Genomic DNA, 27,674 nt, shown 5'->3' on the forward strand with positions numbered 1-27,674 from the left:
AGTTCAGATCTAGCTAAAACAGAGATTAGACGTTACTGTGGACAACAATATAGCATAGACAAAGATTGCAATGGAGAAAAAGAGAAATCGAAACAGACCCAAAAGGAGAAGATAAAATAAGGAGAGAAAGTTGAGATCCAGGTTTCAAAACTGCAGAAAAACAGAGACAGTAGACACTTCTAAAGATGAAGAAAAGCAGTGTTAAACAGAGGTAAGTTAAGACTGACAAAGAGGAGCAGAATGTTAGGACCAAGCTTCAGACAGAGCAGAATTAGAGCCTGATGAAGAAGGCAGAGGCGCTATGTAACCAATTTATTTGAAGGGCACTGATGGAAAAATGTGATATGAATACATTTTGTGTAATAGACATAATCTTTTCTAGATTGTAGATGCACAAATGGCCATTACTCCAGACAGGAAGGTTAATGAAATGGTGGGCTGTTGTACTGTACGTACCCAGGTGAAGATGGAGAAGAAGGCGAAGGTAATGGCGGCTCGGGCTGCGTCCGCGCCCTCCCTTAAAGGGTTGTCCTCCTCTTTGGCAACCTGCCACTGGTTGGCCAGGAAACAGAACCCCACAAACCAGACAAATGACCAGAATGCTACAGGAAGGAAGGAATGATAGATAGAGATAGAGAAAGGGAGAATTACAAACAGAAACCATTAATACTATGGGTGGTAAAACTAAAGAAAAAAAATCTGCTCTTAAAATGTAACATACTCGGTAATACCAGATTACAAATGTCATGCCAATAACAGACTGGTCATGCAACAATATAAAAACATTAGACAACATATTTTGCAACCATTTTACAAGCCTCACAGTAATCAAAACCGAGCCTCAGTTCATAACGAGTATATTAGGGTATATCAGTCACACCACAACTAACCAGAGGGGGGAACCTGTGCACATACAAAATGGCACCTACAGTACTAAAGTCTGCCAATGTCCTAGAGCGGTGATTCAAATTCCAGGGCTCTGTTCCAATACTATTAATATGCATCCTTCTTTAATCCTTTCCTTGATATAATATAATTTGTGAGAGCAATGCAGTGAAGAGCTTGCTTCTACGCCAACCCAGTCACGTCAGAGTGATTGCATCAAGGAAAGGAGGAAGGAGGGATTATACAGACAGGGCCCCAGCACACCTAATGGCTATTGAAGAAACAAGACCTTTATCAATGTCCATGTATTGATCAGTGTTTCCTAAGAGTTTAGAAAGGCTAAAGACAAAGGCCACATCCACCTCTGAACCGAATCTCCACAGAGCCCCCAGAAAAACCACGTGCCTCCAAACACACAACAAACTCTTATCATGACCAACTTCAACTAAAACAACCCATCTTTGCTGTTAACGAACACACAATAACCTCCACCATCCCCCAGTCAAAGATAGCATAGACCCACACCAACAAGCCAAAACAACATCCTTCCTGTGTGGGGTGAAGTTGTCCCTAGACAGTGATCTGTGTTCAGTTTTGCATTTACCATAGTAATGGTTAAGGTTAGGCTTGGGGGAGGAGAAGCTGTTTCTAGATCGGTGCCTAGGGGAAACTACACTCCAGAGCTTACCAGATACTCCGATGTCAGCAAGCACAGCCTTCTTGCGGTCCTTGACGCTGCTGATCTGGGGGAAGTAGACATCCAGGGCCAGGAAGGCAGCACAACTTAGGAAAGCTAGGGTGCCCATCCCCACGGCGTAGTTACAGGCATTCTGGTTCCTGTTGAAGATGCAGAACTCCTCAATCTCGTCAGGCCGGTTCACATAGCCCTCGTTGGCTATACAGCCAAAGATCACGATGGAGAAGAGCTGGGGGAAGAAGAGAGGAAGGGAATATAGAAAGGGTGTGAGAAAGTGGATTGAGGAGAGAGAGGTTAGAGTAGGTTGAAAAGGAGAAATGCAAAGGAGAAGAACCCGGCAAAATCAGTAGCTCCAGTATTAAATGAAAGTTTTTCGTAAAATCTACACACAATACCCCATAACGACAAAGTAAAACGTTTTTTTTTCTTCCAATATCTAATTTACATAAGTATTCAGACCCTTTACTCAGTACTTTGTTGAAGCACCTTTGGCAGCGATTACAGCATCGAGTCTTCTTGGGTATGACACTACAAGCTTGGCACACCTGTATTTAGGGACTTTCTCCTATTCTTCTCTGTAGATCCTCTCAAGCTCTCTCAGATTGGGAGCGTCGCTGCACAGCTATTTACAGGTCTCCAGAGATGTTTGAGATCTGGCTGGGCCACTCAAGGACATTCGGAGACTTGTCCTAAAGCCACTCCTGCGTTGACGTCCTGTTGGAAGGTGAACATCCGTACCAGTCGGAGGTCCTGAGCGCTCTGGAGCAGGTTTCAATCAAGGATCTCTGTACTTTGCACCGTTCATCTTTCCCTCGATCCGGACTAGTCTCCCGGTCCCTGCCGATGCAAAAATTCCCCACAGCAGGATGCTGCCACCACCATGCTTCACCTTAGGGATGGTGCAAGATTTCCTCCAGACGTGACACTTGGCATTCAAACCAAAGGGTTTAATCTTGGTTTCAGACCAGAGAATCTTGTTTTTCATGGTCAGAGTCCAAGCTTGCAGTCATGTGATTTTTTTTGTTTTTGTCTGGCCACTCCATAAAGGCCTGATTGTTAGAGTGCTGCAGAGACTGTTGTCCTTCTGGAAGGTTCTCCCATCTCCCCAGAGGAAGTCTGGAGCTCTGTCAGAGGGACCATCAGATTCTTGGTCACCTCCCTAACCAAGGCCCTTCTCCCCCAATTGCTCAATTTGGCCGGGTGGCCAGCTCTAGGAAGAGTCTAGGTGATTCCAAACGTCTTCCATTTAAGAATGATGGAGGCCACTGTGTCCTTGGGGACCTTCAATGCTGCAGCCATTTTTTGGTACCCTTCCCCAGATCAATGGAAACAGGATGCACCTGAGTTCAATTGAGTCTCATAGCAAAGGGTCTGAATAGTTATGCAAATAAGGTATGTTTTCTGTTTTCACTGTCATTATAGGGTATTGTGTGCAAATTAAATACATGTTTTTCCTCATCAATCAAGGCTGTAACGTAACAAAATGTTGAAAAAGTCTAGGGGTCTGAATACTTTCCGAATGCACTGTAGTAATGTATGGCGTAATGCAGAGAAGACACAACATGATCATATCATCGCACCACCCACCTCAATTAGGCTAACTGACACTTTGGGGTAAGGTGAATCCAAAAACCTACACATCCACATTTGTACCCAGTTGTCTACATTCAGATACATGCATGACAGGACCTGATCTGACATGAGTGTAGATGAGGAAGATCCTAATGACACAATGTGAAACAGTAAGCAAAGTCAAAACTGGCCCCTCTTGCACCAATGCCAGTAACTACATCATAAAACCATCTAGCATTATAGCAGCATTAAAAACCTCTACTCATTTAATTCACATACATTAGAAAAATGACTCATATACTGGAGTACGTCCCAACTGCTTTAATCTAGGTTCAGGTCAGGGTTGATGTTTGTTTTGTTGATGATGAGATGGAAAGATATTAGGGGGCTTGTGTATACTACTGCATCTATTACGCTCAGGCACGTGCACAGATGGAGTCAACCTGTGCCCAGCATATGCTCCTTTGAACTCCCACTCGCCAAGTGCCCTTTTGCGTGGTGGTATAATTATTATTTTATGTATACGTTTTTGTCGTTGTTGTTCTGAACCCATTGCCCACATGTCGTTGTGATGTCAAGTGCGCCACCTCCAAACCGGTCCGTTGGTTGCACCGGATGGTCTGGCCTGTACTGAGATTGGATACCGGGCGTGCAAACATGCATGGTTTAAGATGAGGTCACCGGTCAAGTGTGTGTAGCAAGCCAACTAGTTTAAACAGTACTGCCTCAGCAGCATAACATTTGATTAACATTATTATTGATATTCGGTCTGGTTGGTTGATACACGCAGCAGAGAAAGGCAGAAAGAGAGGAGCAGCTGCATCAACGACCCTCGCTCCGACCCAACTCCATCCCTTCCTCAATCGGCAGCACAGGTAGTCTAGACTAGCTTAACCACCATATACTAAACTATCCACACAAGCCACTAGCTATATCATGAGTTAGAAGACTATGAATATTATGAAGTTATCTTTGAAAGCATAAGACATAGATCAAACTGTAAAAATATATATATATTTCCATCAATCATCAACGATCAGATGATAGCCCTCTCTCTTTCCAATGTCAGTTTGAGCACCTGCTCGCTGAAGGAGCTGTGCACAGTCCTGACTCCACTTGGGGTGTGTATATTGTGTTATATACCACAGGCATACCCATCCGTCCGTCCGTGTGTCTGTATATAGAGTTCCCTATCCAGCACTAGGTATGTGAGGGGTTAGCGTGGGAGCCGTCCTGGCAAAGCCCTGCGCTTTTAAAAAGAGATGCACGATATAGCGGTAAGTATAGTGGAAAAATCGGCCGAGATTAGCTAAAAATGACAACATCCGCCTACAAAACCGTTGTCAAAACTGACGTGCATACCTATATGAACGTAGATGACGCAATGACGCCACGAAAAATACAGCGCTACACGTGCAACACAGTATTCATAACCTAGTCCACAATGTCTGCTCTGTGGATCTATTTTGAAGTTTAAAAACAAGATAACATATGCAACGTTTGTGCTGCTATTATTTCCAGAGGGGAGAGTGAAATCTTTCAATACCATAAACCTAATTTAAAAGTTCATCACCCCCAGACGTTCAGCTACTTCTTAGAACAAAAGCAGAAAAAAATTAAGTGCACACTAAGTCGAGCAGTCATTTGAAAGAGTAAGAACATTTCAGCGAGGCAACTCAAATGACAAGATAATGGCATTCATTGCCCTTGTTCCGCCTTTCTTAAAAGTATGGGTAGCGACCCAAAGTGGGTCGCGGACCTGTTAATGGTGGGTCGCGACGTGTCAGTCTACATTTATAATTGTTTCATTAATTACTGGAATTGATTTGGCCATGTACATCTGCGCTCTCTGTTCAGATCGCTTTCTGCTTAAACAGCGGCCTTTGCTCAGTTTGGCAGCTGCGAGAGTGTGAGGGAGATGCCCGTGTGCTTCGCGGTTTACCGGATCTTTTTTTATGCAGTCTTCTTGAAGATCACTCCGCAACACACACGATGTAGCGCAGTCGTTTAGGCAGCAGATGATGTGCTGTCAGCCACTGACTTGTCATTTCCACTCACCGCTAGCATCAAATGTACTCATGTACTCATACTAGCCACAAGTTACGAGTTACGAGTTCAATTGTCATGAAAGGCATATACAGCGATTAGTTTCGCTCTCTTTCATACACACTTATAACGAGGAGCGCCCACAATGTGTATTGTGTGTAGAATTGCTTAGTAATGAGACTCGCATAATGAACAAATTAATAAAACGACACGTCCTGAACAAACATCCACAAGGAGTTATTTCAGAACTGGGCATAATGCGTCAGGAAACAGTGCTTCGACAGTGGAAAAGTCAGCTAGTAAGGCATTGTCATTTTATAACAAATTGAAGTGTTTTGTTTTTTAATTGGTAGTTCCCATTCCTGAGGAGTTACACTGTAATCAAACATTGTAATATGCCTTACTCCAGCTTGTCAACATGAACAGTGTGGATATGACAGGGGTAAACTGCCTTTTCCTCCTGGGGACTTTAGAATGGAGAGTGGAAATAGACTTAGTATACAGACTTAATATACGCAGTAATATGGGAGTACTAACTAACTCGTAGTACTCATATGTGAGTTTCTCTTTCTAACAATCCCCTGACCTTGTACACAGCTAAAAGCTAACATTCGCCAAAGCAAGCTAGCTACTTACTTAGTGCAACCCTAAGTAACAGTACAGCTGAAGACGAACAATTATCAGGCCTACTGTACATCTTACTGTAGAAATGATTGTTGAAAACTAGTCTAGGTTGGAACTGTTGCTGTTAAAATACAATAATAAATTGATTGATGCAAAATGCTTTTTGAGGCAAACACACTCAGTTCTGGGTTGTTCATCGACAGCAGGAAGTAGTCTCCCGCCTGACTGGGAAACAGTAGATGTTCTGATCCAGTTTGGTACCACATACCTATGCGAGTCAGGGTCCTCAACTCTAACATACTTAAGAACAAGTACAGAAACAGTCTCATTGCTGAGTATGACCTCAATGTTGCACTGTCAAAAACAGAGCCCAGAATAGACATGCTTGTTGAAAACTTCAACCAGCCACACACCTCTCATTAGGTCTGTGTGTTTATTTTCTGGATGTGAGCAATCAGTTTATTCAGTTCAGAATAAAAAAACATGTATTGAATTTTAACAATAATTTCTACAATAAGAAGTGCAGTAGGCCTGATCATTTTTCATCTGTACTGTTACTTAGGGTTGCACTATCAAAAAGCTTGTGTGTGTTGTTATTCATCTGTGTGATGTGATCAATCCATTTATTCCAGTTCAGAATGAAAATTATTTATTTTATTAGCAATAGTTCCAACCTAGACAGATATGTAAGAGTGTTTTTAATGGGGCAAAAATAAACATGAATACATATTTAATTTCATTGTTATTTGTTTTTGTCTATATTGCATTTGTTTTAGGCATAAGGGCAATTTAAATGTACTGATATTTATGTATAGTTGCAAATTTTCCTAAGCTTGGGTCCCAGAAAAACACAGAATTTCTCATTTGGGTCCCAGGCTGATAGTTTAAGTTTAAGAACCCCTGCCCTTGACAATCAACCGTTCCCTTTTGTGGATGATGTTGGCTTTCGCCAACTGGTCGAGCACCTCAAGCCCCGGTACACACTACCAAGTAGGCGCTACTTTTCAGATGTTGCCCTACTGGAGTTACACAGTAGTGCTGAAACGCACATCCATGAGCTACTTGCTATGGGCGTCACTGCTATTAGCTTCACAACTGACATTTGGACCAGCAATGTCAGCCCCATGAGCATGCGGAGTCAGAGCACAGTGGGTCGGCGAGTATTTCGTACTGAGGAAAGCCGTATTGCATGCTCAAGAATGTGCTAGTTTTCATACCGCTGCTGCCATTTCAATGGCATTTGAGAACATGAACACACTCCAAGCTCCATTCGAACAATTTACTCGAGAAATAAACTCATCAACTGCATCTGCAGCAGATGTGATACCCTCTTATGGCATTGAAACGCTACCCCACCTAAAACTTGCAAAAGTACTCTACTAGGAGGCAAGCGATTCGGTGGCGTTCTCGGAGACTCTTTACAATGTTTCCACCATGCTCGATGGTAGGTACAAGGACCGCTACTTCAATGTAGACAAGAAAGAGGGTTTACGTGAAACGTTACAGACACAGCTGGACAAGATGGAAATGGACAGTGACAGTACGCACCGAGGAAGAGGACCCACGACAGAAGAGGCCATGGACAGAGAGCTGAAACTTCACTGCTTGACATGTATGATGAAATCCTGGTTGAGAATGAAAAGACTGAACAACGAAACAGCACAGCAAGTAAGTGAAAGAGATAGGTTTTGATGAGGTTTTACTGGTAATGGGGACATACGGAAATGCCAACAAAATAACTTTTTGGTCTGTGTGTGTCTTTAACTGTACTAGAATGCTTAAAAGTCTGCTACAATTTTAAACATCTGTATTGTAATTTTTTGTCCAGGAAAATATCAGATATCGGTATAGGCCAAAAATATCATATCGGTGCATCCCTAGTTTTAACAGCTGGCCTCTTCATCAGACAGCACTGTGTGTGTGTTTTGTGTGTGTGTAAGACAGAGAGAGAGCATGCACGAGGGGGTGGGGTGGTATGATAGAGCATCTCTGATGTAATACTGTGTGTTTGGTGAGCCGCAAGTGTGTGTGTTTGATCAGAAAATACACACTGTAGTGCCTTTACAGAATAGATTGTAATTCGGCAGAGTTTTTCCATTTGCTGTCAATCAATTCCCTATACACAGTGTGAGTGTGTGTGATGGTTACCCAGCCATCTGTCAAGTGAAGCGTGGGAATCTGATGGATCGTGGCTGGTAAGCATCCAGATGAGTGGATAAAAACACCATATATACGAGAGGAATGAGAGAGCGAGAGAGGAAAGAGAGCGAGAGAGGAAAGAGAGCGAGAGAGTAATGGCCTTTAGCCTGCTTTCAATGTGCATCTTTCCCATTGAACCATTATTAGCTGTGCTGAAGCTGGCCCACCCTGGTTGCCAGGAACTCCCAACACCTCAGGCCCATAACCAATTGAGCAGTACGCTCACTGCTCTTTGACTAAACTGATACTCATTCAATGTGAATATGCTACCTTCGAAACATACACTATATAGTGTGTATACAGACTGTATATACACAATATGTCGAAGGTACAAGGCGAACTGAAAGCTGAATACTAAAGACTACTGTATATAACCAGATCCCTTGACAGAAGAGAAAGCAAGGGGGCACTTCATGTTATTACATTCTCAAGGGTACAAGGTGAACTGAAAGCCAAATACTACAAAGACTATATAACCAGATCCTTTGACAGATGAGGTATTACATTCTCAATACTTTAAGTGATCACATGCTTGTTAGCATCTCTTCACAATGCCTAGTTTCAACCGTCCAGTATTTATATGAAGATTGTATCGTTGCCTCCTTTCTTCCATGTTCTGAAAATTTAAATAAATAAATAAAAGAGTACTGCCCCTTGGCTGCTATTTTGGGCTCCTGAATGGCCTAGCAGTCTAAAGGCACTGCATCTCAGTGCAAGAGGCATCACTACAGACCCTGGTTAGATTCCAGGCTGTATCACAATAAGCTGTGATTGGGAGACCCATAGGGCGGCGCACAATTGCCCCAGCGTCATCCGGGTTAGGGATTGGCCGGGGTAGGCCATCATCAACTGATTTGCCTAGTTAAATAAAAATCTGCTCCATAATTTCCTGCATTATTTGATCGCAATAGTGATAGTCTTGCTTTGCCCTCGTTTCTCATCCCAAACTCCTCTTAACCATGCTTTATAGTTCCTAATGTAAGCATTTCATTGCACCGTTTACACTGTAGCCTGTGCGCATGACAAACTTTGATAATGCAAAGAGGATAGCGGTTCTGCTTGTGGACATGATCTTTGGTCAGGATTTCATAAAATCTGTGAATTCCCTACTCTCTAGTTGTCTGCTGGTGTGGTCTCCCTCCTGGTCCATTCACCTACTCCAATCTATAATTACCAGGCTAGCAGCACCGCTCTCAGTCCTGTCTGGAACACAAGGCCCCAGCACCTCACAGACATATGAAGGCAGGCATTGTGGCTGGCACCACGTGGGATCCTGATCCTGTGATCATTAGCAGTAGGCCTTTTATGCTCCTGATGGGATTTAGTGTGTGTATCATGTGATCAACAAATAATACAACTTTGCTTATGCATGACTTTCTCAAGTTGAGCAGCACTGGCTGTCTGTTACAATTTCACTGCTGTACCACTACAACTTAAATACATCTCATACATCCTGTTGGATTACTGTCTGAGTTCCAGGTTGGCTCTATTAGTGTGCAGGGTGTCTTTCAGGCAGGCCTACCAGTCAATCAGGCTATGCACACCATCACAGCTAGAGCCCCTTAGCTTTGCTGCAAGCTACAACAGAGCCCTACAGAGGCCATTCACTCTTGCTGTCATAGCAATACTGTGAGCAGACTGCACTGGATGCCTTCTCTCCCCTCAATTAATCTGCTTGTGCTAGTCTCCTTCAGTCGTCAATGTGGTCTCCTCCATCATGGAGTACCATTGATACAGAAGTACACAAAGGAGTCCTTGACAAACAAACATGGACACGCGCACACACACACACACTATCACACAGACCACTTGCTGGCCAGGCACCACATTTCTGCCCTCCCCCACAATCATTCCATTTTAATCTCTGTGACCTTGTGTTCACACACAGAGATGGAGAGAGAGAGAGAGAGAGAGCCGGAGCAACCAAGACTGTCAGATTCTTTGAGTCACAAGACTGGAAGTCTTTCTCCATCCTAATGCCCACATAAGTACTACCAGGAAACCAGAAACGCCAACTCCCTACATAGAGATGACTAGCTGAATATAGGCCTACCATGAGGTTACAGGTTTACACTTGAACGCATAGCTAGCATACAGCTCAACGAAAACAAACACAGGAGGAAAAGGCACCTCCATCCTAGACAAACCAACCTTCAAACCCAATGTTTGCTATGGAAATATCAACAGAACAATGTTAACTAGTTACAGTAAAAACAGAACGAAAACCAGTTACAAAATGAAAACCGATTGCTAGAGCAAGGTTGGCACTTGCAACTTCAAAACAAAAGGCTAAACAGTGTTTTTGAACACACCACTACCTACTACAACCATGTCCCTGGAAAGCTAAGTGATGTCCATATTCTCCACTAGTCTTCTCGGAGTAGATTGGCCTCAGCTACTTACATCATAAGTCCTTATAACATGTCCCAGTCCATCTGCACCTAAAAGGCTGTGGCGAAAACCATGTGCCCAGTAGAGCGTCTAGATCCAGATGCTGGTTTTGGCAGGACAACTATTATCTAAAAACAAGTGTGAAAACCACACTCAATGACACGGTCATTGTTGTTTTGGGTAACTGTATTAGAGCTCTGCTCCAACGAGCCGCACACACACACAGACTCCGAGGTCCTCTCCACATCGCAGTGAATCATCATCACACAAAGCACAAGGAGAGAGGGAAGGAAAAGACACGGCTAGTCGAGAACGTAGTGCTCGTAATAGAGAAGAGAAAGATAGCATTGGTATTGTGGTGGTGAAGTGTAGCTTTAGAATGACATTTAGCTGCTGTACCATAGTGTGTGTGTAATATATATATATATATATATATTATATATACACACACACACACTCATGGCACACACACACTGTCAAAAAGAAACAGACCACATTTGATTAATTTGCTAGCTGAAAAATAACAGAGAGCATCCAAAACATGAACACTAGATCACATTTCACCAGGTCCCAGCAGAGTCTTCTGGGCTTATTACCTCAACAGCTGCTTTTTTAAAAATCTAATTTGTCATGTTTTGTAAAGAACAGGTGTATACTAACAATGAAATGCATAGTTACGGGTCATAGTTATAGCATAGTTACGGGTCATTCTCCAACAAGATTAAATAGTGACACATGGTATAAATACACAGTGAATAATGAATAACAATAAAGATTTAAAAAAATAACATGGCTACATAGTACCAGTACCGAGTCGATGTGCAGGGGTACGAGGTAATTGAGGTGGCCATGTACATATAGGTACTGGTAAAGTGACTAGGCAACAGGATGGATAACAAAACAGTATCAGCAACATATGTGGTGAGTGTGAAAGTTGGTGTGTGTCAGTGTAAAAGAGTTAGTGCAACAACAAAAAAGTAAACCTAGGTAGTCCAGGTAGCCATTTGATTAGCTATTTAGCAGTCTTGTTAAGTTGTCTTATGGCTTGGGGGTAGAAGCTGTTCAGGGTCCTGTTGGTTCCAGACTTTGTGCAGTGGTACCGCTTGCCATGTGGCATAAGAAAGAACAGTCTGTGGCTTTCAGCAGGACACACCGTAGCAAAACGTTTTGCAACGTAAAAAAAAACAAGTTCCTGGTGGTAACTCCACATTTTCTTTTACAATTCTCCCTACTGAACATGGTTTGGAAAGCAAGCACGAGTCAAAAGGACCAGGACTAGCAACATTCTGCAGAGGTAAAAAAGCTCAACATCCAAACCTTGTCACCTTTTAATCTTACATACCAAACAAACAAACAAACATTCCTCTTTGGCTGGAGAACATTTCAAATCTGTCCCAATGTCCCCAGCATTACTGCCAAACACCGGTGCAAAGCCTGACTGTGGAAATGAACTAATAGTGCTCTGGCTATAGTGACTCAGACATCTGAATGAACATGCCACCCACCCACACAGTCTTGTCTAATACAGTTCCATCAACTATGGTGGATGCGTCATCAGGCCAGTGCAGTAGAGTTTGGCTCGGCTCTGCTCAGTTTTGTGAATAGGGTATAAGTGTCTATTTACATTTTTAATTTATTTGAGCCTCTGTGCCTTATTGGTTAATTAAACACATTGACTAAATAGAGACTACACTCTCTTGATTTACCAAACCTAAGCATCAGTTGCTAATTACAAGGTAACAACATTGACAAAGTAGCAGACATTGCAGCCTTCCAGGACCGGAGAGCCACCCAAAGAAAATGCTTCTCTATTTCCAGGTCCCCTTCATCAATTAGCTCAATAAAGCTTGTACTGATCTGGTGACAGGCATTTCCCAATTTGACACCATCATGCATCACCCAATATCACTCGACAGATCCCAGTGACAACATTAACAGGAGTAGCAGAGAAAAATAACCATGTTATTCAGAGACTGCTTCCATTGAATGAAGAAAAAAAACAGACAACTCATTCCACATTCCCTCATGACCCGCAAGCACGACTATTCTATTTGCTCAGACAAAGGCTTCACACTGAAAAGGCAGCACTTGATCGGACAAGGAAAAGAAAGCTGAACTAAAAGGGGATGATATGTACTAAACTGTCACGTTACATGACCTCTTATAACACCCCTAGTTATAAGGTTGCCATGATATAAAAGATCCAGCCATTCTGAAGACCGTCCCTATCCCCTTCCTCTGGTGAATAACATACTTGTGTCGTGAGCAAGTCTCCTCTTATTTGTCCCCATTCCTCCCTCCCTGCATCCCTTTCTCATGAGTGTGCTTGCCGGTGACATCTTGCCGGTGGTCTCTGACAGTCGTCATGCCAACGCAGCAGATCTCAATCAGCCAATCAGGATCTCGGTCGGGGGGGGGGGGGGGGCGCCTCCCTCTTATCCTGGAGAGAGAGCTGTGGGCCAACAAGTTAATACTAACCTATCATCATCACCACAGCACGGAGGGCTACAATGGCAGACTTCAAAATGGGAGTGGCTGAGCTTACATTCCCTTTCTCGATATACAATGGCAGATCTCTCCACCAAGACAAATGTGTTGGTGTCCATCTTTGTTTTGCCTTAGTATTCGTGAAAGCAGTTTCTGATCACACATTTCTGGATCGTAGCTGAATGAGGAATAAAACCTCCATGATCATTGGAGTTCCCACCCCAATTTGCTGAACATCAAATATGCTGCAGTCCTATATAGTGTTGTACACCTTTTCTCTAATCACTATGCTTGACAGACAGACACACACAGTATTTGTTACATGTATTTAAATTATTTCAGAGTATTTTGTCATTTGTATTGCACTGGGTTACACTACAATGTATTTTGTAACAAGCTACTTCCAAGAGTTGCAATTTGTATTTTCAAAATGCAAAATACTTTTCTACACCAGCGCACCATTTTGTGGCTCCACTTTCACCCTGCATTGTTATCAGAAGTCTGATGGCACTATGGTATGATAAGAGCATCTGCTAAATGAACTAAATATACATGTAGATGTAAATATGAACAATTGCAAAGCATGCTAGGTATTATTCTAATGTGCTCCTTCCCACAAAAGGCTAATAATAATAATAATAATACCCAATGTGCTCTGCAGTTAATTTAGGTATGCTCATTTTCACATATACATTTAGGTCATTTAGCAGACACACTCTTATCCATTTACAGTCCCTGCAATCAACTAATCTAGATAAACCACAAATCACAGTCATAGCAAGTAACATGTTTCTGTAACCATTACTGAGAATGTTGTTGTTGTTTGGGCTGGCTACTTGCAAATGTATTTCTGTATTTAAAAATACCAAATTAATGTTTTTAATTAAATACATTTCAAACTACAAGTTTTTTTTTGTTCATTTTAATATTGATCTTTATGATATTTTGTCAATTTTTTCCATCCCTGCACTCACACATATCACAGAGACACACACTCTTGAGAGATGCTGTATTTTAGGCTTGGCTATTGATTACTACAGTTATTGATTAGGACTATTTGGAAACATCATTCATTATGCAAGTCATTTCTCAGATCTAAATGAAACACCAGAACAAGAGAACATGTATTATTTTTGTCTCTCTAGTTAGTTTAGATACAAAATAATAGCCTTCATGCCATTTACATCTGTTTGCAACATTAAGGGCCTGAGAACCTGAACATTAAAAAAAAAAAAACGTTATTTAACTAGGCTAGTCAGTTAAGAACAAATTCTTATTTTCAATGGCAGCCTAGGAACAGTGGGTTAACTTCCTTGCTCAGGGGCAGAACGACAGATTTTTACATTGTCAGCTTGGGGATTCGATCATGCAACCTTCGGGTTACTAGTCCAACGCTCTAAACAACTAGGCTACCTGCCACCCCTGTAATTGAACCTAGCCTATAGCAGACAGGAATCTTTGGCTCCAGTGATTGAACCTGACGGTCCGCAGACACTGACGAGGCGCCAGGCTCGTGCCGCCACTGTACCTGAGCTTGTAATCACAGCCTACAAAGCCTTGTCCTTACTAACTCTTTAAATCCTAAGCTTGCTGATCATTGTCTTTGTAAATACTAGCCTACAAAGGCCTTGTCACTACTAATTGTGCACAAAGAGTCCCATAATAACAATAACATTAAAGGGATAGTTTGGGATTTTGGCAATGAAGCCCTTTATCTAGTCAGATACCATTGTTATGTCTCTGTGTCCAGTATGAAGGAAGTTAGAGGTAGTTTTGAGAGCCAATGCTAACTTGTGTTAGCGCAATAAGTATATGGATATCTACTAGCATGCTTATTGCCAAAATCCCGAAATCTCCCTTTAACGAGAGGAAATCTAGCTCTGGTTATCACATTGATGTGTCAGACTGAAAATCCTTCCATTCTTGTTTACGGAGTTCTGAGATGGTTCCAAAAATAGCCTGTCTACAATTACACAGACAGACCAATTCTAATATTTTGCCAAGTAATGGTCTTTTGACCAATCAGATCTTTACACGTCAGCTCTCTTACAAAGCTGATCTGATTGGTCAAAAGACCTATTAGTGAGAATTTTTTTTATATCAGAATTGAGCTGCCTGTGCAGGTTGGTCTCAGACTAGACGTAACATAGTAAACGAAAATCAGGGCCTCTCAAATTAGTTTTATAGGTTACATTTGGTATGGTTACCAGGGCTCGGATTCCCTGGTGGCATTGATGGCCCATCAATGCTCCCTTGTATGACAATAATGCCCCCTAAAAAAATCCATTCATTGTGGCCAAAGTGGACATTTACATTTTTTGTTTGTTTTTTTACCAGGTAGGCTAGTTGAGAACAAGTTCTCATTTGCAACTGCGACCTGGACAAAATAAAGCAAAGCAGTTTGACACATACAACAACAGTTACACATGGAATAAACAAACATACAATCAATAATACAGTAGAAAAATCTATAAACAGCATGTGCAAATGAGGTAGGATAAGAGAGGTAAGGCAATAAATAGGTCATGGTGGGGAAGTAATTACAATATAGCAATTAAACACTGGAATGGTAGGTTGTGCAAAAGATGAATGTGCAAGTAGAGATACTTGGGTGCAAAGGAGCAAGATAAATAAATAAATCAATACAGTATGGGGATGAGGTAGATTGGATGGGCTATTTACAGATGAGCTAGGTGCAGTGATCTGTGAGCTGCTCTGACAGCTAGTGAGGGAGGTCAGTAATCTGTTAACTTCTTAGTGATCCCTTCCCGTTCAGATCCCGGTAACGGGATTGATTTGACAACATCCAGTGAAATTGCAGTGCGCCCAAATTCAAAAACAGAAATACTCATAATAAAAATTCACAAAACATACACGTATAATACATCAAAATAAAGCTTAACTCCTTGTTAACCAAGCTGCAGTGTAAAATTTCAAAAAGGCGAAAGCATACCATGCGATTATCTGAGGACAGCACCCCGTATACAAACACATGAAAATTACATTTCAACCAGCCAGGTGTGACACAAAACTCAGAAATAACGGTATAATTCATGACTTACCTTTGAAGGTCATCTTCTGTTGGCACTCCAAAATGTTCCAGAAACATCACAAATGGTCATTTTGTTTGATAAATTCCTTCTTTATATCCCCAAAATGTCAATTTATTTGGCGCGCTTGATTCAGAAAATACACCGGTTCAAACTCACCCAACATGACTACAAAGTATCTAATAAGTTACCTGTAAACTTGGTCCAAACATTTCAAACAACGTTCCTAATCCAAACATAGGTATCGTAAAACTTAAATAATTGATAATCGATGACGGGATAAACTGTGTTCAATACCAGACGAAAACAAAGTGAAGCACGTTCCAGGTCGCACGCACCAAAAGACTAGAGTCCACCTGGAGTGACACGTGGAAATAACAGGGCTACTTCTTCATTTCTCAAAAGAAAAACATCAACCAATTTCTAAAGACTGTTGACATCTAGTGGAAGCCATAGGAACTGCAACCAGATTCCTATTAAAAAGGGCTTACCATAGAAAAATTATGGAAAACAGATTGACCTCAAAAGAAAATAACCCTGCATGGATTGTGCTCTGGGTTTCACTTGACAAATCAGTTCTGTTATACTCACAGACATTATTCAAACAGTTTTAGAATCTTCAGAGTGTTTTCTATCCAAATCTACTGATGATATCCATATCCTAGCTTCTGCACCTGAGTAGCAGGCAGTTTACTTTGGGCACACTTTTCATCCAGACGTGAAAATACTGCCACCTAATTAATTTGTCTTTTAAAGACCTTAGAATGGCAGGGTAGAATAGATATAGGTCTGTAGCAGTTTGGGTCTAGATTGTCTCCCCCCTTGAAGAGGGGGATGACCGCGGAAGCTTTCCAATCTTTGGATGATACAAAAAAGATGTTGAAGAGGCTAGTAATAGGGGTTGCAAAAATTTCGGGCAGATAATTTTAGAAAGAGAGGGTCCAGATTGTCTAGCCCGGCTGATTTGTAGGGTCCAGATTCTGCAGCTCTTTCAGAACATCAGCTATCTGGATTTGGGTGAAGGAGAAGTGGGGGATGTTTGGGCGAGTTGCTGTGGGGAGCGCAGGGCTGTTGACCGGGGTAGGGGTAGCCAGGTGGAAAGCATGGTCAGCTGTAGAAAAATGCTTTTTGAAATTCTCAATTATTGTGGATTTATCGATAGTGACAGTATTTCCTAGCCTCAGTGCAGCGGGCAGCTGGGAGGTGCTCTTATTCTCCATGGACTTTACAGTGTCCCAGAACGTTTTTGAGTTTGTACTACAGGATGCAAATTTATGCTTGAAAACACTAGCCTTAGCTTTCCTAACTGCCTGTGTATATTGGATCCGAACTTCCCTGAAAAGTTGCATATCACAAGGGCTATTCGATGCGAATGCAGAACGCCCCAGGATGTTTTTGTGCTGGTCAAGGGCAGACAGGTCTGGAGTGAACCAAGGGCTATATCTATTTCTGGTTCTACATTTTTTGAACGAAGCATGCTTATTTAAGGAAGGCACTTTTGAAGAATAACCAGGCATCCTTTACTGACGGGGTGAGGTCAATGTCATTCCAGGATGCCAGGTCGATTAGAAAGGCCTGTTCGCTGAAGTGTTTAGGGAGCATTTGACAGTGAAGAGGGGTGGTCGTTTGACCGCAAAACCATTACGGATGCAGGCAATGATCGCTGAGATCTTGGTTGAAAACAGCAGAGGTGTATTTGGAGGGCGAGTTAGTTACGATGATATCTATGAGGGTGTCCATGTTTACGGATTTGGGGTTGTACCTGGTAGGTTCATTGATCATTTGTGTGATATTGAGGGCATCAAGCTTAGATTGTAGGATGGCCGGGGTGTTAAGCATGTCCCAATTTAGGTCACCTAGCAGCACGAGCTCAGAAGATAGATGGGGGGCATTCAATTCACATATGGTGTCCAGGTCACATCTGGGGACAGAGGGTGGTCTATAGCAAGTGGCAACGGTGAGTGTCGTGGTAATTTCCTGTATTACTAAACATTGAGAGCGCAAACCACACACACAAGTCAGAGTTATATTATAAAGTCCATCTTTAATTATATATGAGCTTCACCATAGCCCGGTGACTCTCAGATCAATTCAGTGAAATGAATTCTCAATCAAAAAATCAATCAATCATAATCAATCAATAATCACTAGTTAACTACACATGGTTGATGATATTACTAGTTTATCTAGCATGTCCTGCGTTGCATAGAATCGATGTGGTGCGCATTCGCGAAGGATTGTCGTTGCTCCAGCGTATACCTAACCATAAACATCAATGCCTTTCTTAAATTCAATACACAAGTATATATTTTTAAACCTGTATATTTAGTTAATATTGCCTGCTAACATGAATTTATTTTAACTAGGGAAATTGTCAAAACAAAGACAGCCAACTTCGCCAAACGGGGGATGATTTAACAAAAGCGCGCAAAAAAGACTGTACCTAACGACTGTACCTAACCATAAACATCAATGTCTGTAAAAAAAATCTATACACAGTAGTATATTTTTTAAACCTGCATATTTAGCTAAAATAAATCCAGATTAGCAGGGAATATTAACCAGGTGAAATTGTGTCACTTCTCTTGCGTTCATTGCACGCAGAATCTGGGTACATGCAACAGTTTGGGCAGCCTGGCTCTTTGTGAACTAATTTGCCAGAATTTTACGCAATTATGACATAACATTGAAGGTTGTACAATGTAACAGAAATATTTAGACACCCGTTAAGATAAAATGGTTCCGTATTTCACTGAAAGATTAAACATTTTGTTTTTCGAAATGATAGTTTCCGGATTCTACTATATTAATGACCAAAGGCTCGTATTTCTGTGTATTATGTTATAATTAAGTCTATGATTTGATATATGATAGAGCAGTCTGACTGAGCGATGGTAGGCAGCAACAGGCTCATACACATTCATTCAAACAGCACTTTCGTGCGATTTGCCAGCAGCTCTTCGCAATGCTTCAAGCATTGAGCTGTTTATGACTTCAAAGCCTATCAGCTCCCAAGATTAGGCTGGTGTAACCGATGTGAAATGGCTAGCTAGTTAGCGGGGTGCGCGCTAATAGCGTTTTTAAATCGGTGACATCACTCGCTCTGAGACTTGGAGTAGTTGTTCCGCGACTTTTGTGGAGCGATGGGTAACGATGCTTCGAGGGTGGCTGTTGTCGATATGTTCCTGGTTCGAGCCCAGGTAGGGGCAAGGAGAGGGATGGAAGCTATACTGTTACACTGGCAATATTAAAGTGCCTATAAGAACATTCAATAGTCAAAGGTATATGAAATACAAATGGTATAGAGAGAAATGGTCCAATAATTCCTATAACTACAACCTAAAACTTATTACCTGGGAATATTGAAGACTCATGTTAAAAGGAACCACCAGCTTTCATATGTTCTCATGTTCTGAGCAAGGAACTTAAACATTAGCTTTTTACATGGCACATATTGCACTTTTACTTTCTTCTCCAACACTGTTTTTGCATTATTTAAACCAAATTGAACATGTTTCATTATTTATTTGAGGCTAAATTGATTTTATTGATGTATTATATTAAGTTCAAATTAGTGTTCATTCAGTATTGTTGTAATTGTCATTATTACAAATAAATAAATAAAACATGTTTAATAATAAAAAATATATATAAAAAAAAAATATATATATATAAGATATTTTTTATGTGGGTGGTTTTCAATTGAATGCCTGCGTATCTAATGGGTTAGGACCCAGATTGCAGTTCCTATGGCTTCCACTAGATGTCAACAGTCTTTAGACATTGTTTCAAGCTTGTTTTCTGAAAAATTAAGAAGAATGAGACCTTTCTGTGAGGGGATTGGGGAAGCGTGTAGTGCTGGTTTGCACGCCCTTCGTTCTTTTTCCTTTCTATTGAATACACTATTGTCCGGGTGAAATATTATCGATTATTTAGACAATTGACAACCTGAGGATTAATTATAAACATTGTTTGACATGTTTTGACTAACTTTACCGGTACTATTAGGATGTATTTGTCTGATTGTTTTGACCGCCTTTGAGCCAGTGGATTACTGAACAAAACGCGCCAACAAAACTGAGTTTTTGGGATATAAAGAGGAACTTTATCGACCAAAACAAACATTTGTGTAGCTGAAGATCTTCAAAGGTAAGTGATTCATTTTATCACTATTTCTGACTTTCGGGACTCCTCTACTTGGTTGGAAAATGTTTGTATGCTTTTGTAAGCGGGCGCTGTCCCACTTACAAACCCCCCCTTTGTTTAGGGACACATTATTCAATTTCTGTTAGTCACATGTCTGTGGAACTTGTTCAGTTTGTGTCTCAGTTGTTGAATCTTGTTATGCTCATACACATATTTACACATGTTTACACATGTTAAGTTTGCTGAAAATAAATGCAGTTGACAGTGAGAGGACATTTCTTTTTTTGCTAAGTTTATTTAGCATGTTAGCTAACCCAACTCCAATCCTTAACCCCATCCTTATGTAACAGTGCTGATTCCATCCCTCTCCTCTCCCCAACCTGGGCTCGAATCCGGGACCCTGTGAACACATCAACAACTGCCTCCCACGAAGCATTGTTACCTATTGCTCCACAAAAGCCGCAGCCCTTGCAGAGCAAGGGAAACAACTTCTTCAAGGTCTCAGAGCGAGTGATGTCACCGATTGAAACGCTATTAGCGCGCACCACTAACTAGCTAGTCATTTCACACCAGTTAAACGTACTCCTCCCCCTTTGACAACCTCCTTTTCTGCCGCAACCAGTGATCCGGCACCAACATAACAGTGTTGCTTACATCCCTCTCCTCACCCCAACGGGCTCGAACAAATGACCCTCTGAAGACATCAACAACTGCCTCCCACAAAGCATTATTACCTATTGCTCGACAAAAGATATGGCCCTTGCAGAGCAAGGGAAACAACTACTTCAAGGTCTCAGAGTGAGTGATGTCACCGATTGAAATGCGTGCACCGCTAATTAGCTAGCCATTTCACACAGGTTACACTTAACCCAATCCTTAACGTTAGCCACCTAGCTAGCTACCTAGCTAATGTTAGCCACAACAAATTGGAATTGGTAACATATCATAAATATTGCAAATTCGTAACACATTGTATTAATTGCAAGTCGTAAAATATCACACGAATTGTAATTCGTAACATATCATTCGAAATAGATGACATCGACAAATCATGCTTATTTCAATGTCCCGGATTTTGATTTACTATGTTACGTCTGCCCCTGATTCCAGGTTGGCCTGTGTAAACGCAGCCTGTTAAAAGGGGGGCAATCTGCAGTTGCTACATCCATTTTTGGACAAACAAATGATTGATATGTACCCATTGATTCTTTAACAGTATAACTTAGAAATACCATATGAGCTTAGTTCAACTGTCTTACCCAAAAATATATGCTTTTTTTACTCCGATGTTTGTAAACAAAGTACATGTAAACAAACACTCAATACCCTCAAAACATGGTTAAAACTAGAATGTTAATAGTATGGATGGTCAGTCCTTGGATCCATAGCTCTGTCTATGAATTTGAGAGTGGTTACATTACTTCCGCTCCATTCCTCAGCTTTTTGGGGTAATAGTGGCTGGGTGCGTGGCTTTGAATTGTTTGAACTACTGATTGCCACTTTAACTGACATTTAGTGGTCTATAAAATAGGGGTCTTTTATTCAATGGTAGCCATAACATTTTAATTGAAGACAAATGGTTTTCAAGACAAGGTAGCTATAGTCAGTAGTAAAATATTATGATAGTCTGAAAACAATATTTATTCTGTGCGCCCCATTAACGCCCTTCCACTCAAATGTGTGCGTAAACAGGGTACATAGCCTTACCTATGGGGTTAACAGATTGCCTAGGAATCAATCGGTTTGCTTTAAAATCCAACGAATGTTTGTAGATATTTTGCTGTCCACACACAGATGCCCGAATTATTATTAAAACGACATGTTCAAATAAACAACACAAAACATGACCACTCACCCAGCACACAAGCCGAAGGATAGTTTGAGGCTGTTGAAAGAACGTCAAAGGGTCGAAGGCTCCTCCAGCCTTCCCCGCTCCGTATGCTTGCATCCCCTGCATCACCCCCTCCATCTTCAGCTTCTGGTGGTGATTTCCCCGTCTCCGAATTCAGTACCCAGCCTAATACGTTAAATTACGTGGGTTTGTGGGCTCGTTCGGTGTATTGACCTTGGTATGATTATAACGCTGCCCGTTGGAACGGGATTGACTCGGGTTTAATGTATTCTAGTATCTGCTCTGCCCCTTTGCCAATCCAAAGCCTTCCACCCGTGGCTGCTTTCTGTGGTTTTGAAGCTAATTTATTTCCCTAAACAACCTCTTCCCCCTTCTCCCTATATAGCCCTTTCTCATCTGAAAGGTGGAGAGAAATAAACCGAGCAGACAAGCATTTCTTGTGAGTAGCGCGCGCATACGGCGCAGTCAAGTTTTTTGACGCGCACTCACTCTCGACAATCACAGGCGCGCTCCTGACAGAAAACATGATCTTATTCACAAACACAAAAAAATCACTATTTAAAAAGAAACGTACACGCTAGAACTTGAAGTGGGGAGAAACACAAGCCCACTCACTACAGGCTCACATATTCAATATATGGATGGATAATCAGCGATCTCTTCCTGATTTACAAATGGGATCAACTGCTTTGCTCAATCTGTTCGTCTCCCCAGTCTACGGTGTAGGAGAGGCCTATGCCACCTGGCGGATAACTATTGGCAGTGGCTCTCACTAGGCAAAAATTGTTAATGACTATGCATTGTGTTGGTTATAAATCTAGAATGTATGTTCAAGTAGTTTACAGACTGAGTTTTTAGTCCAGGGCCTAAAGAGCTGCCTACAAATCCCAACGTAAAATTATATTTCATGAGAAATTGTGACATTACCACAAAAAAGATAGATTTATAAGCCTATTGCTTTTTCTTCAAAGCTAACTGAATGACATTAGGAGAATAAATGCATAGAAAAACACTTGTAAGTGAGCTTGCTGATGCCACGCACATGGTACATATTCCAAGCACGCAGATGACTTGTTAAATGCTTTAATTATTGGATTGTATATTAACATTATTAATAACAAGCAATAAAAGTTAGCAAAGATTTGCCTCAGAAATATAGATCTGAGGGGGAAAGGAGGTGGCACCAGTTTACCATAACAGCACATCATCCCTCTGTCTGTTGCCTAGGAGACAACAACTGACCATGTATAAGCACTCAAACAGTAGGCCTATTGGAATTAAGATTAGCCAGGCATTCACAAATATAAAAATAACTGTAAAAAAAAAAAAAAGTTAACAAAAATTACTTTCTCAAGTCATATTTAAATCAGAACACAACACACCCAATTTACACTGTTTCCAGCAATGACACCATCGTGTGGTAGGCTGTCTTTTGTCAGAATTCACAGATGCTGCACTTGATAATATGGGTAGTTTCATCAGTGGCTTGCCCTGCATGACAGGGGTGGAGAGACTTGACACACTTTCAAAGCTCTGACTGTCTTGTTTATAGACGTCAAACAACAGTATTATCCTTGTCCTCAGAACAATTTCTGATGTCAATTTCTGATGACGCCACATAGAACACACTATTCAGTAGTGCCAATATAACTAGTAGTGTTCATGTGCCAACCTCATCCCTTAAAATTACATTGGATGTTAACTTCATCCCAAAAACATACCCTGGCCCCCAAAAAAGAAACAAACATAGCATCTCTCTCTGAAATAGTCTAAGGAGATTCCATATCAGAGCTGAGCTGGATAATTCACAGAGACAGGTGGCTCAATTCTGCAAGCTTAAAACATCAAACCATTTTGAAGTTGAGAGAAGCTGAAAAAAGACCACAACTGCACAAATGCTTATGAGAAGAGGAACATGCATGTTCGTTGTAATCTTGAGTCTCAAACAACAGGGAAACCACTTCACAAACTTGTATCAACTCAGTAACTCAAAATGTGAAAAGTGTCAAACTTTAAAAATAGATTTAAGGGTCATTCACTTATTTTTGAATGGAGAAAGGGGGGAGAGAGAGAGAGAGAGAGAGAGAGAGAGCAGTGACAGTGTTGTTATCCCCCCCAAAAACAGTGGGTTTAAAACAGGGATTGTGACAATGCAGGTTTGAAATGAAGAGGACCATTGCTGTGCATCTTAAGCAAGGCCCTACACCTGATTTCCTTTAGGCCGTGCTGTATATTAGTCCACAAGGCAACGTGATAGAACTTCAACTGGACTTCATAAACCTGATAGTGTGTGTATGGCTTGATTGCCTTCAAATGACCCCTGATCATCAAGGTTGTGTACGGTTTGTTTAAATCAAAGTTGATTAGCTAACGATAGCTTAACATTGTGTATGACTCAATATCGTAACCTGAAAATAATGAGAAAAACCATGTTACATAGTATGTGTTAAACCCCAGGTTTAGCCAGTTGCTTTCTGAATGGTTGTACAATGGTACAACTGCTGGGTTAACATACCGAGGCCTTGAATCCAAGCCACTATTTTTTATGCTAAAAAAAGGCACTTAAGAGACTAATTGTTTGGTGTGATTTGTTGGACATTAACATTTTTAGGTCTGAGAAAACCTGGATGGACTCCTGTCTTATTGATCTGAAGGCTAATGATTAGATGTTTTGAGAAGATGCGCCAGTGGAGATTACTGACAATATAATATGGGACAGTTTATGGGAACATTAGGTCATTGTGATTTCCACTCAGTCAACTCAGTGTCTTTTCCTTTCACAACATCTTTCAAGTTTGCAATAATACCCAATTATTCTGTTTTTTTTAAGCTAATGTCTTACATGTCGGTATCATCCAATCCAAGTCTGACTTTAAATTGATATTGCAACAAAAGGTACAGACTTGCAATGCTAAGCTAACAAACATGTTCTAGCAAACCTTTCTGTGATGCTCTAATTTGTTTCCAGCCATACTGCTTAATAAACATTTCAAATCATTTTGTCAGGTACATGCTTCCATAGATTTTAACGTTACAAGTCACCAGGTCAGCAGGTTAGTAAAGGAAGAAAAAAACATGACTAACATTTTCTGTCAGTAAGGAAAATGGCAACGCAAAACGGTCTGCATTATTCTCCAGGCTTCAGTGATAGTAACGTGGAGGTGGTTTTCTGCCATTATCTCCAAGGAAAATGTTAAGAGTACAAAATGAAACAACAACATTGTTGTAAACCCTGGGTTCTAGGACTTACTTATTAGGATTTCACAATCACAACAGCAACCTTTTTTCCAATGTTTAATACATTGAGCTGACTCCTCAATGACATTAAGTACCACTCAGTCATAAAAAGAAGGCCATCTAATCTGTTAAAAAAAAACAAGATTAAAGAGTTGAAAAATATATATACTAATTCATTCCAATTCTGGCCGACAGTCTTGGTTTTCCATAGGAATCAAAAGTTTCTGTTTGGCCAGCTGACACCTCCCAAAAGGTCTGTAAAAATGACTTGAGGTTAATGCTAAGGTAACAGCAAAATCAGATAGGTAACATTTCCAAGGAATTCTACAAACAGCATAGTGGAGAAAAACATTGTTGAGCATTTCTCAAGAATCTCAGAATACCAACCAGTCAGAGGAACTCTCCCATTTGTTCCCTCTCCCATTTGTTCCCATCCACATGCTTAGGGATCATGATTTTAAAAATAAATAAATCCACAGCCATGTGAAATTTCTAGAGATACGGATATAGCTACCGATCTCAGTGATGTTTTTAGAGATGCAGATATAGCTACTGATCTCTGTGATAACTACAAGCAAATGTGGGTCTTCAAAACACCTGGTCCTTTCTCGACTCGTGACAATTGTGCTTCTTTGTTTGATTTCCATTCTCACTTCATAATCTCTTTCACACACGTCTTTCTCTTGGTTCTATAAGACAAACTCTCATATTCTCTGCTCTTCTTTCTGTAGAGAATCTACAAGGGACACAGTCAGAAATTAGGCGTTCATTGACACAGTGGTTTTTCTCTCCCTGTTCTCTTGTAGCTCAATGTTCCTAGGTATATCTTACTTCCATACCATGAGGGGTCTCTCTTCGCGCTTCTGCCAGGGACTCTTCTTGTTCCCCTCCTCGTCTTTATCATCGGCATCCTCCCCATCCTCGGGGCTGGTGGCTGAGTCCCTGCATGTCACCTCGCTGGTGGTAGTGGTGGTACTGGTCCGGGCGCTGTTATCCTGGCTACGGCTCTTCCGGGGGAACGTGCCCCCACGGGGGGTCGTCTCCGGGGCCTCAACCAGCAGCGGTGCCAGAGAATTGTCCTCTGGCGAGTACATGGCAGCCTGGCTCTCGCTGCTGCTGCTGGGGGGGTCTGTGGTGTCGATGCAGGGGAGTTTAGTATAGGTCTTCCCTGCGTGACCCTTCCTCTCAACCGCAGCTGCAGCCTCCTTTGCTTCCTTGGCCTTCCTCTCCTCCTTTCCCTTCCGCTGCTTCATGTTGGCTTCGCGAGCGACGTCTACTCGGTTGTCATGATGACTCCCCGTGGCTCCTCCACCCCCCCCTCCAGGGATGCTGAGAGTGTCTCCCCCCAGCTCGATGTAGGAGTGGCGAACCAGGGAGTTGGAGCGACCATCCAGGGAGACAAACCAGGCCTGGGGGTGCGGTTTCACCCCCAGCTCCAGAAGCTTCTTCTCCGTCAGCGCCTTCAACTCTCCGTTCATCTGAGATATGGTGTTGTCATTGAACAGGACCGGGATGTGGACTGGAGCCGCGTTAGGGTCCGAGGCCCAGTTGGAGTGTCCTTCTGAGTCCTCCCTCTGCTGGCCTGGTTCTTCCCCTTCCTCATCTTCCTGTTGATGATTCTGTTGTTGCTGGTTCTGTGGTTTCTGCTGCTGATTCTGGTGTACCTGTCCCTGTTGCCTGGGCAGAGTCATGCTAACCTGGATTCCCTCCATGTCATGCTGCATCTGTTGCTGCCTCTCCAAGGCCTGCTCCACAGCAGACAGGTCCGACGACAGGCGCATGTAGTGGGCCGGAATGACCAGCGTGGGCACCACACTCCGGTACATGCTCTCCTTCATCTGGTCCATGGAGTGGCAGAAGATGAGCTGGCCGGGCTGGGTGTTTAGAGAGTTGGGCCTGGCTAAGAGGTCCCCGGTCTGGGACACTGAGTACTCCGGGGGCAGGCCAGAGTACTCCTGGTAGTGCCCGGCGAAGGGAGGCAGTAAAGGTGGTGGAGATGGTGGATCTGAGGAGTAAGCCTGGTTGTCATTGGCGTTGTGATTGTGGCGACGTCGAGGATCATGGGTATTATCCTCCGCTGAGCAGAAGCTGCGGGTGTCGTTGTGGAGCAGCAGCTGAGGGTCCAAGTTGTTAGTGTTAGTAGAGCGTGTTGTCACCTTCATGGGAAAACTCTCCCCACCGCCACGTCTGGTGATACTGTCCGTGTTCACCTTGGAGTGGCGCTGGGCCTTTCCTGGGGGCGTGTGCCGGAAGAAATCCTCTCTGGAGCTGTGGAGATCCCGGGTGGAGGACAGGTCTGTTTTGAGGGCGTCTGGGTCACCCCCGGTGGAGGAAGCTGTGTCGATGTGGATGTGGCCTGAGCTGATGAGGTTGAGGTGGGACATGGAGGTGCATTGATCTCTTTTGGAGCCGTCCATGCCGGAGGAGACATGCATCTTGCCATGACGGTACTGCTGCCGTGGTTTCAGACATCTCCGCCTAAAACAAA

General features: G+C 42.1%; 2 protein-coding genes across 3 annotated transcripts in view; both read right to left on the reverse strand.

The window, feature by feature from the left end:
* The window catches only part of LOC109893206 (synaptogyrin-1-like), a 29,531-nt gene extending 7,005 nt beyond the window's left edge, over positions 1-22,526 (reverse strand). The window contains exons 1-3 of one of the 2 annotated variants that reach the window (XM_020486314.2): positions 21,953-22,526; positions 1,574-1,811; positions 457-602 (exon numbers count right to left, since the gene is read on the reverse strand). In XM_020486314.2, coding sequence (XP_020341903.1) covers positions 457-602; positions 1,574-1,811; positions 21,953-22,066 — 498 coding nt within the window. In that variant the 5' untranslated portion in view covers positions 22,067-22,526. The remainder of the gene's footprint in view (positions 1-456; positions 603-1,573; positions 1,812-21,952) is intronic. The other variant, XM_020486315.2, reaches the window with a different exon arrangement.
* A 492-nt stretch (positions 22,527-23,018) lies between these two features.
* Positions 23,019-27,674, reverse strand: part of LOC109893207 (protein FAM171A2-like) — a 65,054-nt gene continuing 60,398 nt past the window's right edge. Inside the window, exon 8 of the mRNA XM_020486316.2 lies at positions 23,019-27,664. Within this exon, the coding sequence (XP_020341905.1) occupies positions 26,014-27,664 (1,651 nt within the window). The 3' untranslated portion in view covers positions 23,019-26,013. The remainder of the gene's footprint in view (positions 27,665-27,674) is intronic.

This window comes from Oncorhynchus kisutch, linkage group LG6 (assembly GCF_002021735.2).
Source record: "Oncorhynchus kisutch isolate 150728-3 linkage group LG6, Okis_V2, whole genome shotgun sequence".
Taxonomy (NCBI): Eukaryota; Metazoa; Chordata; class Actinopteri; order Salmoniformes; family Salmonidae; genus Oncorhynchus; species Oncorhynchus kisutch.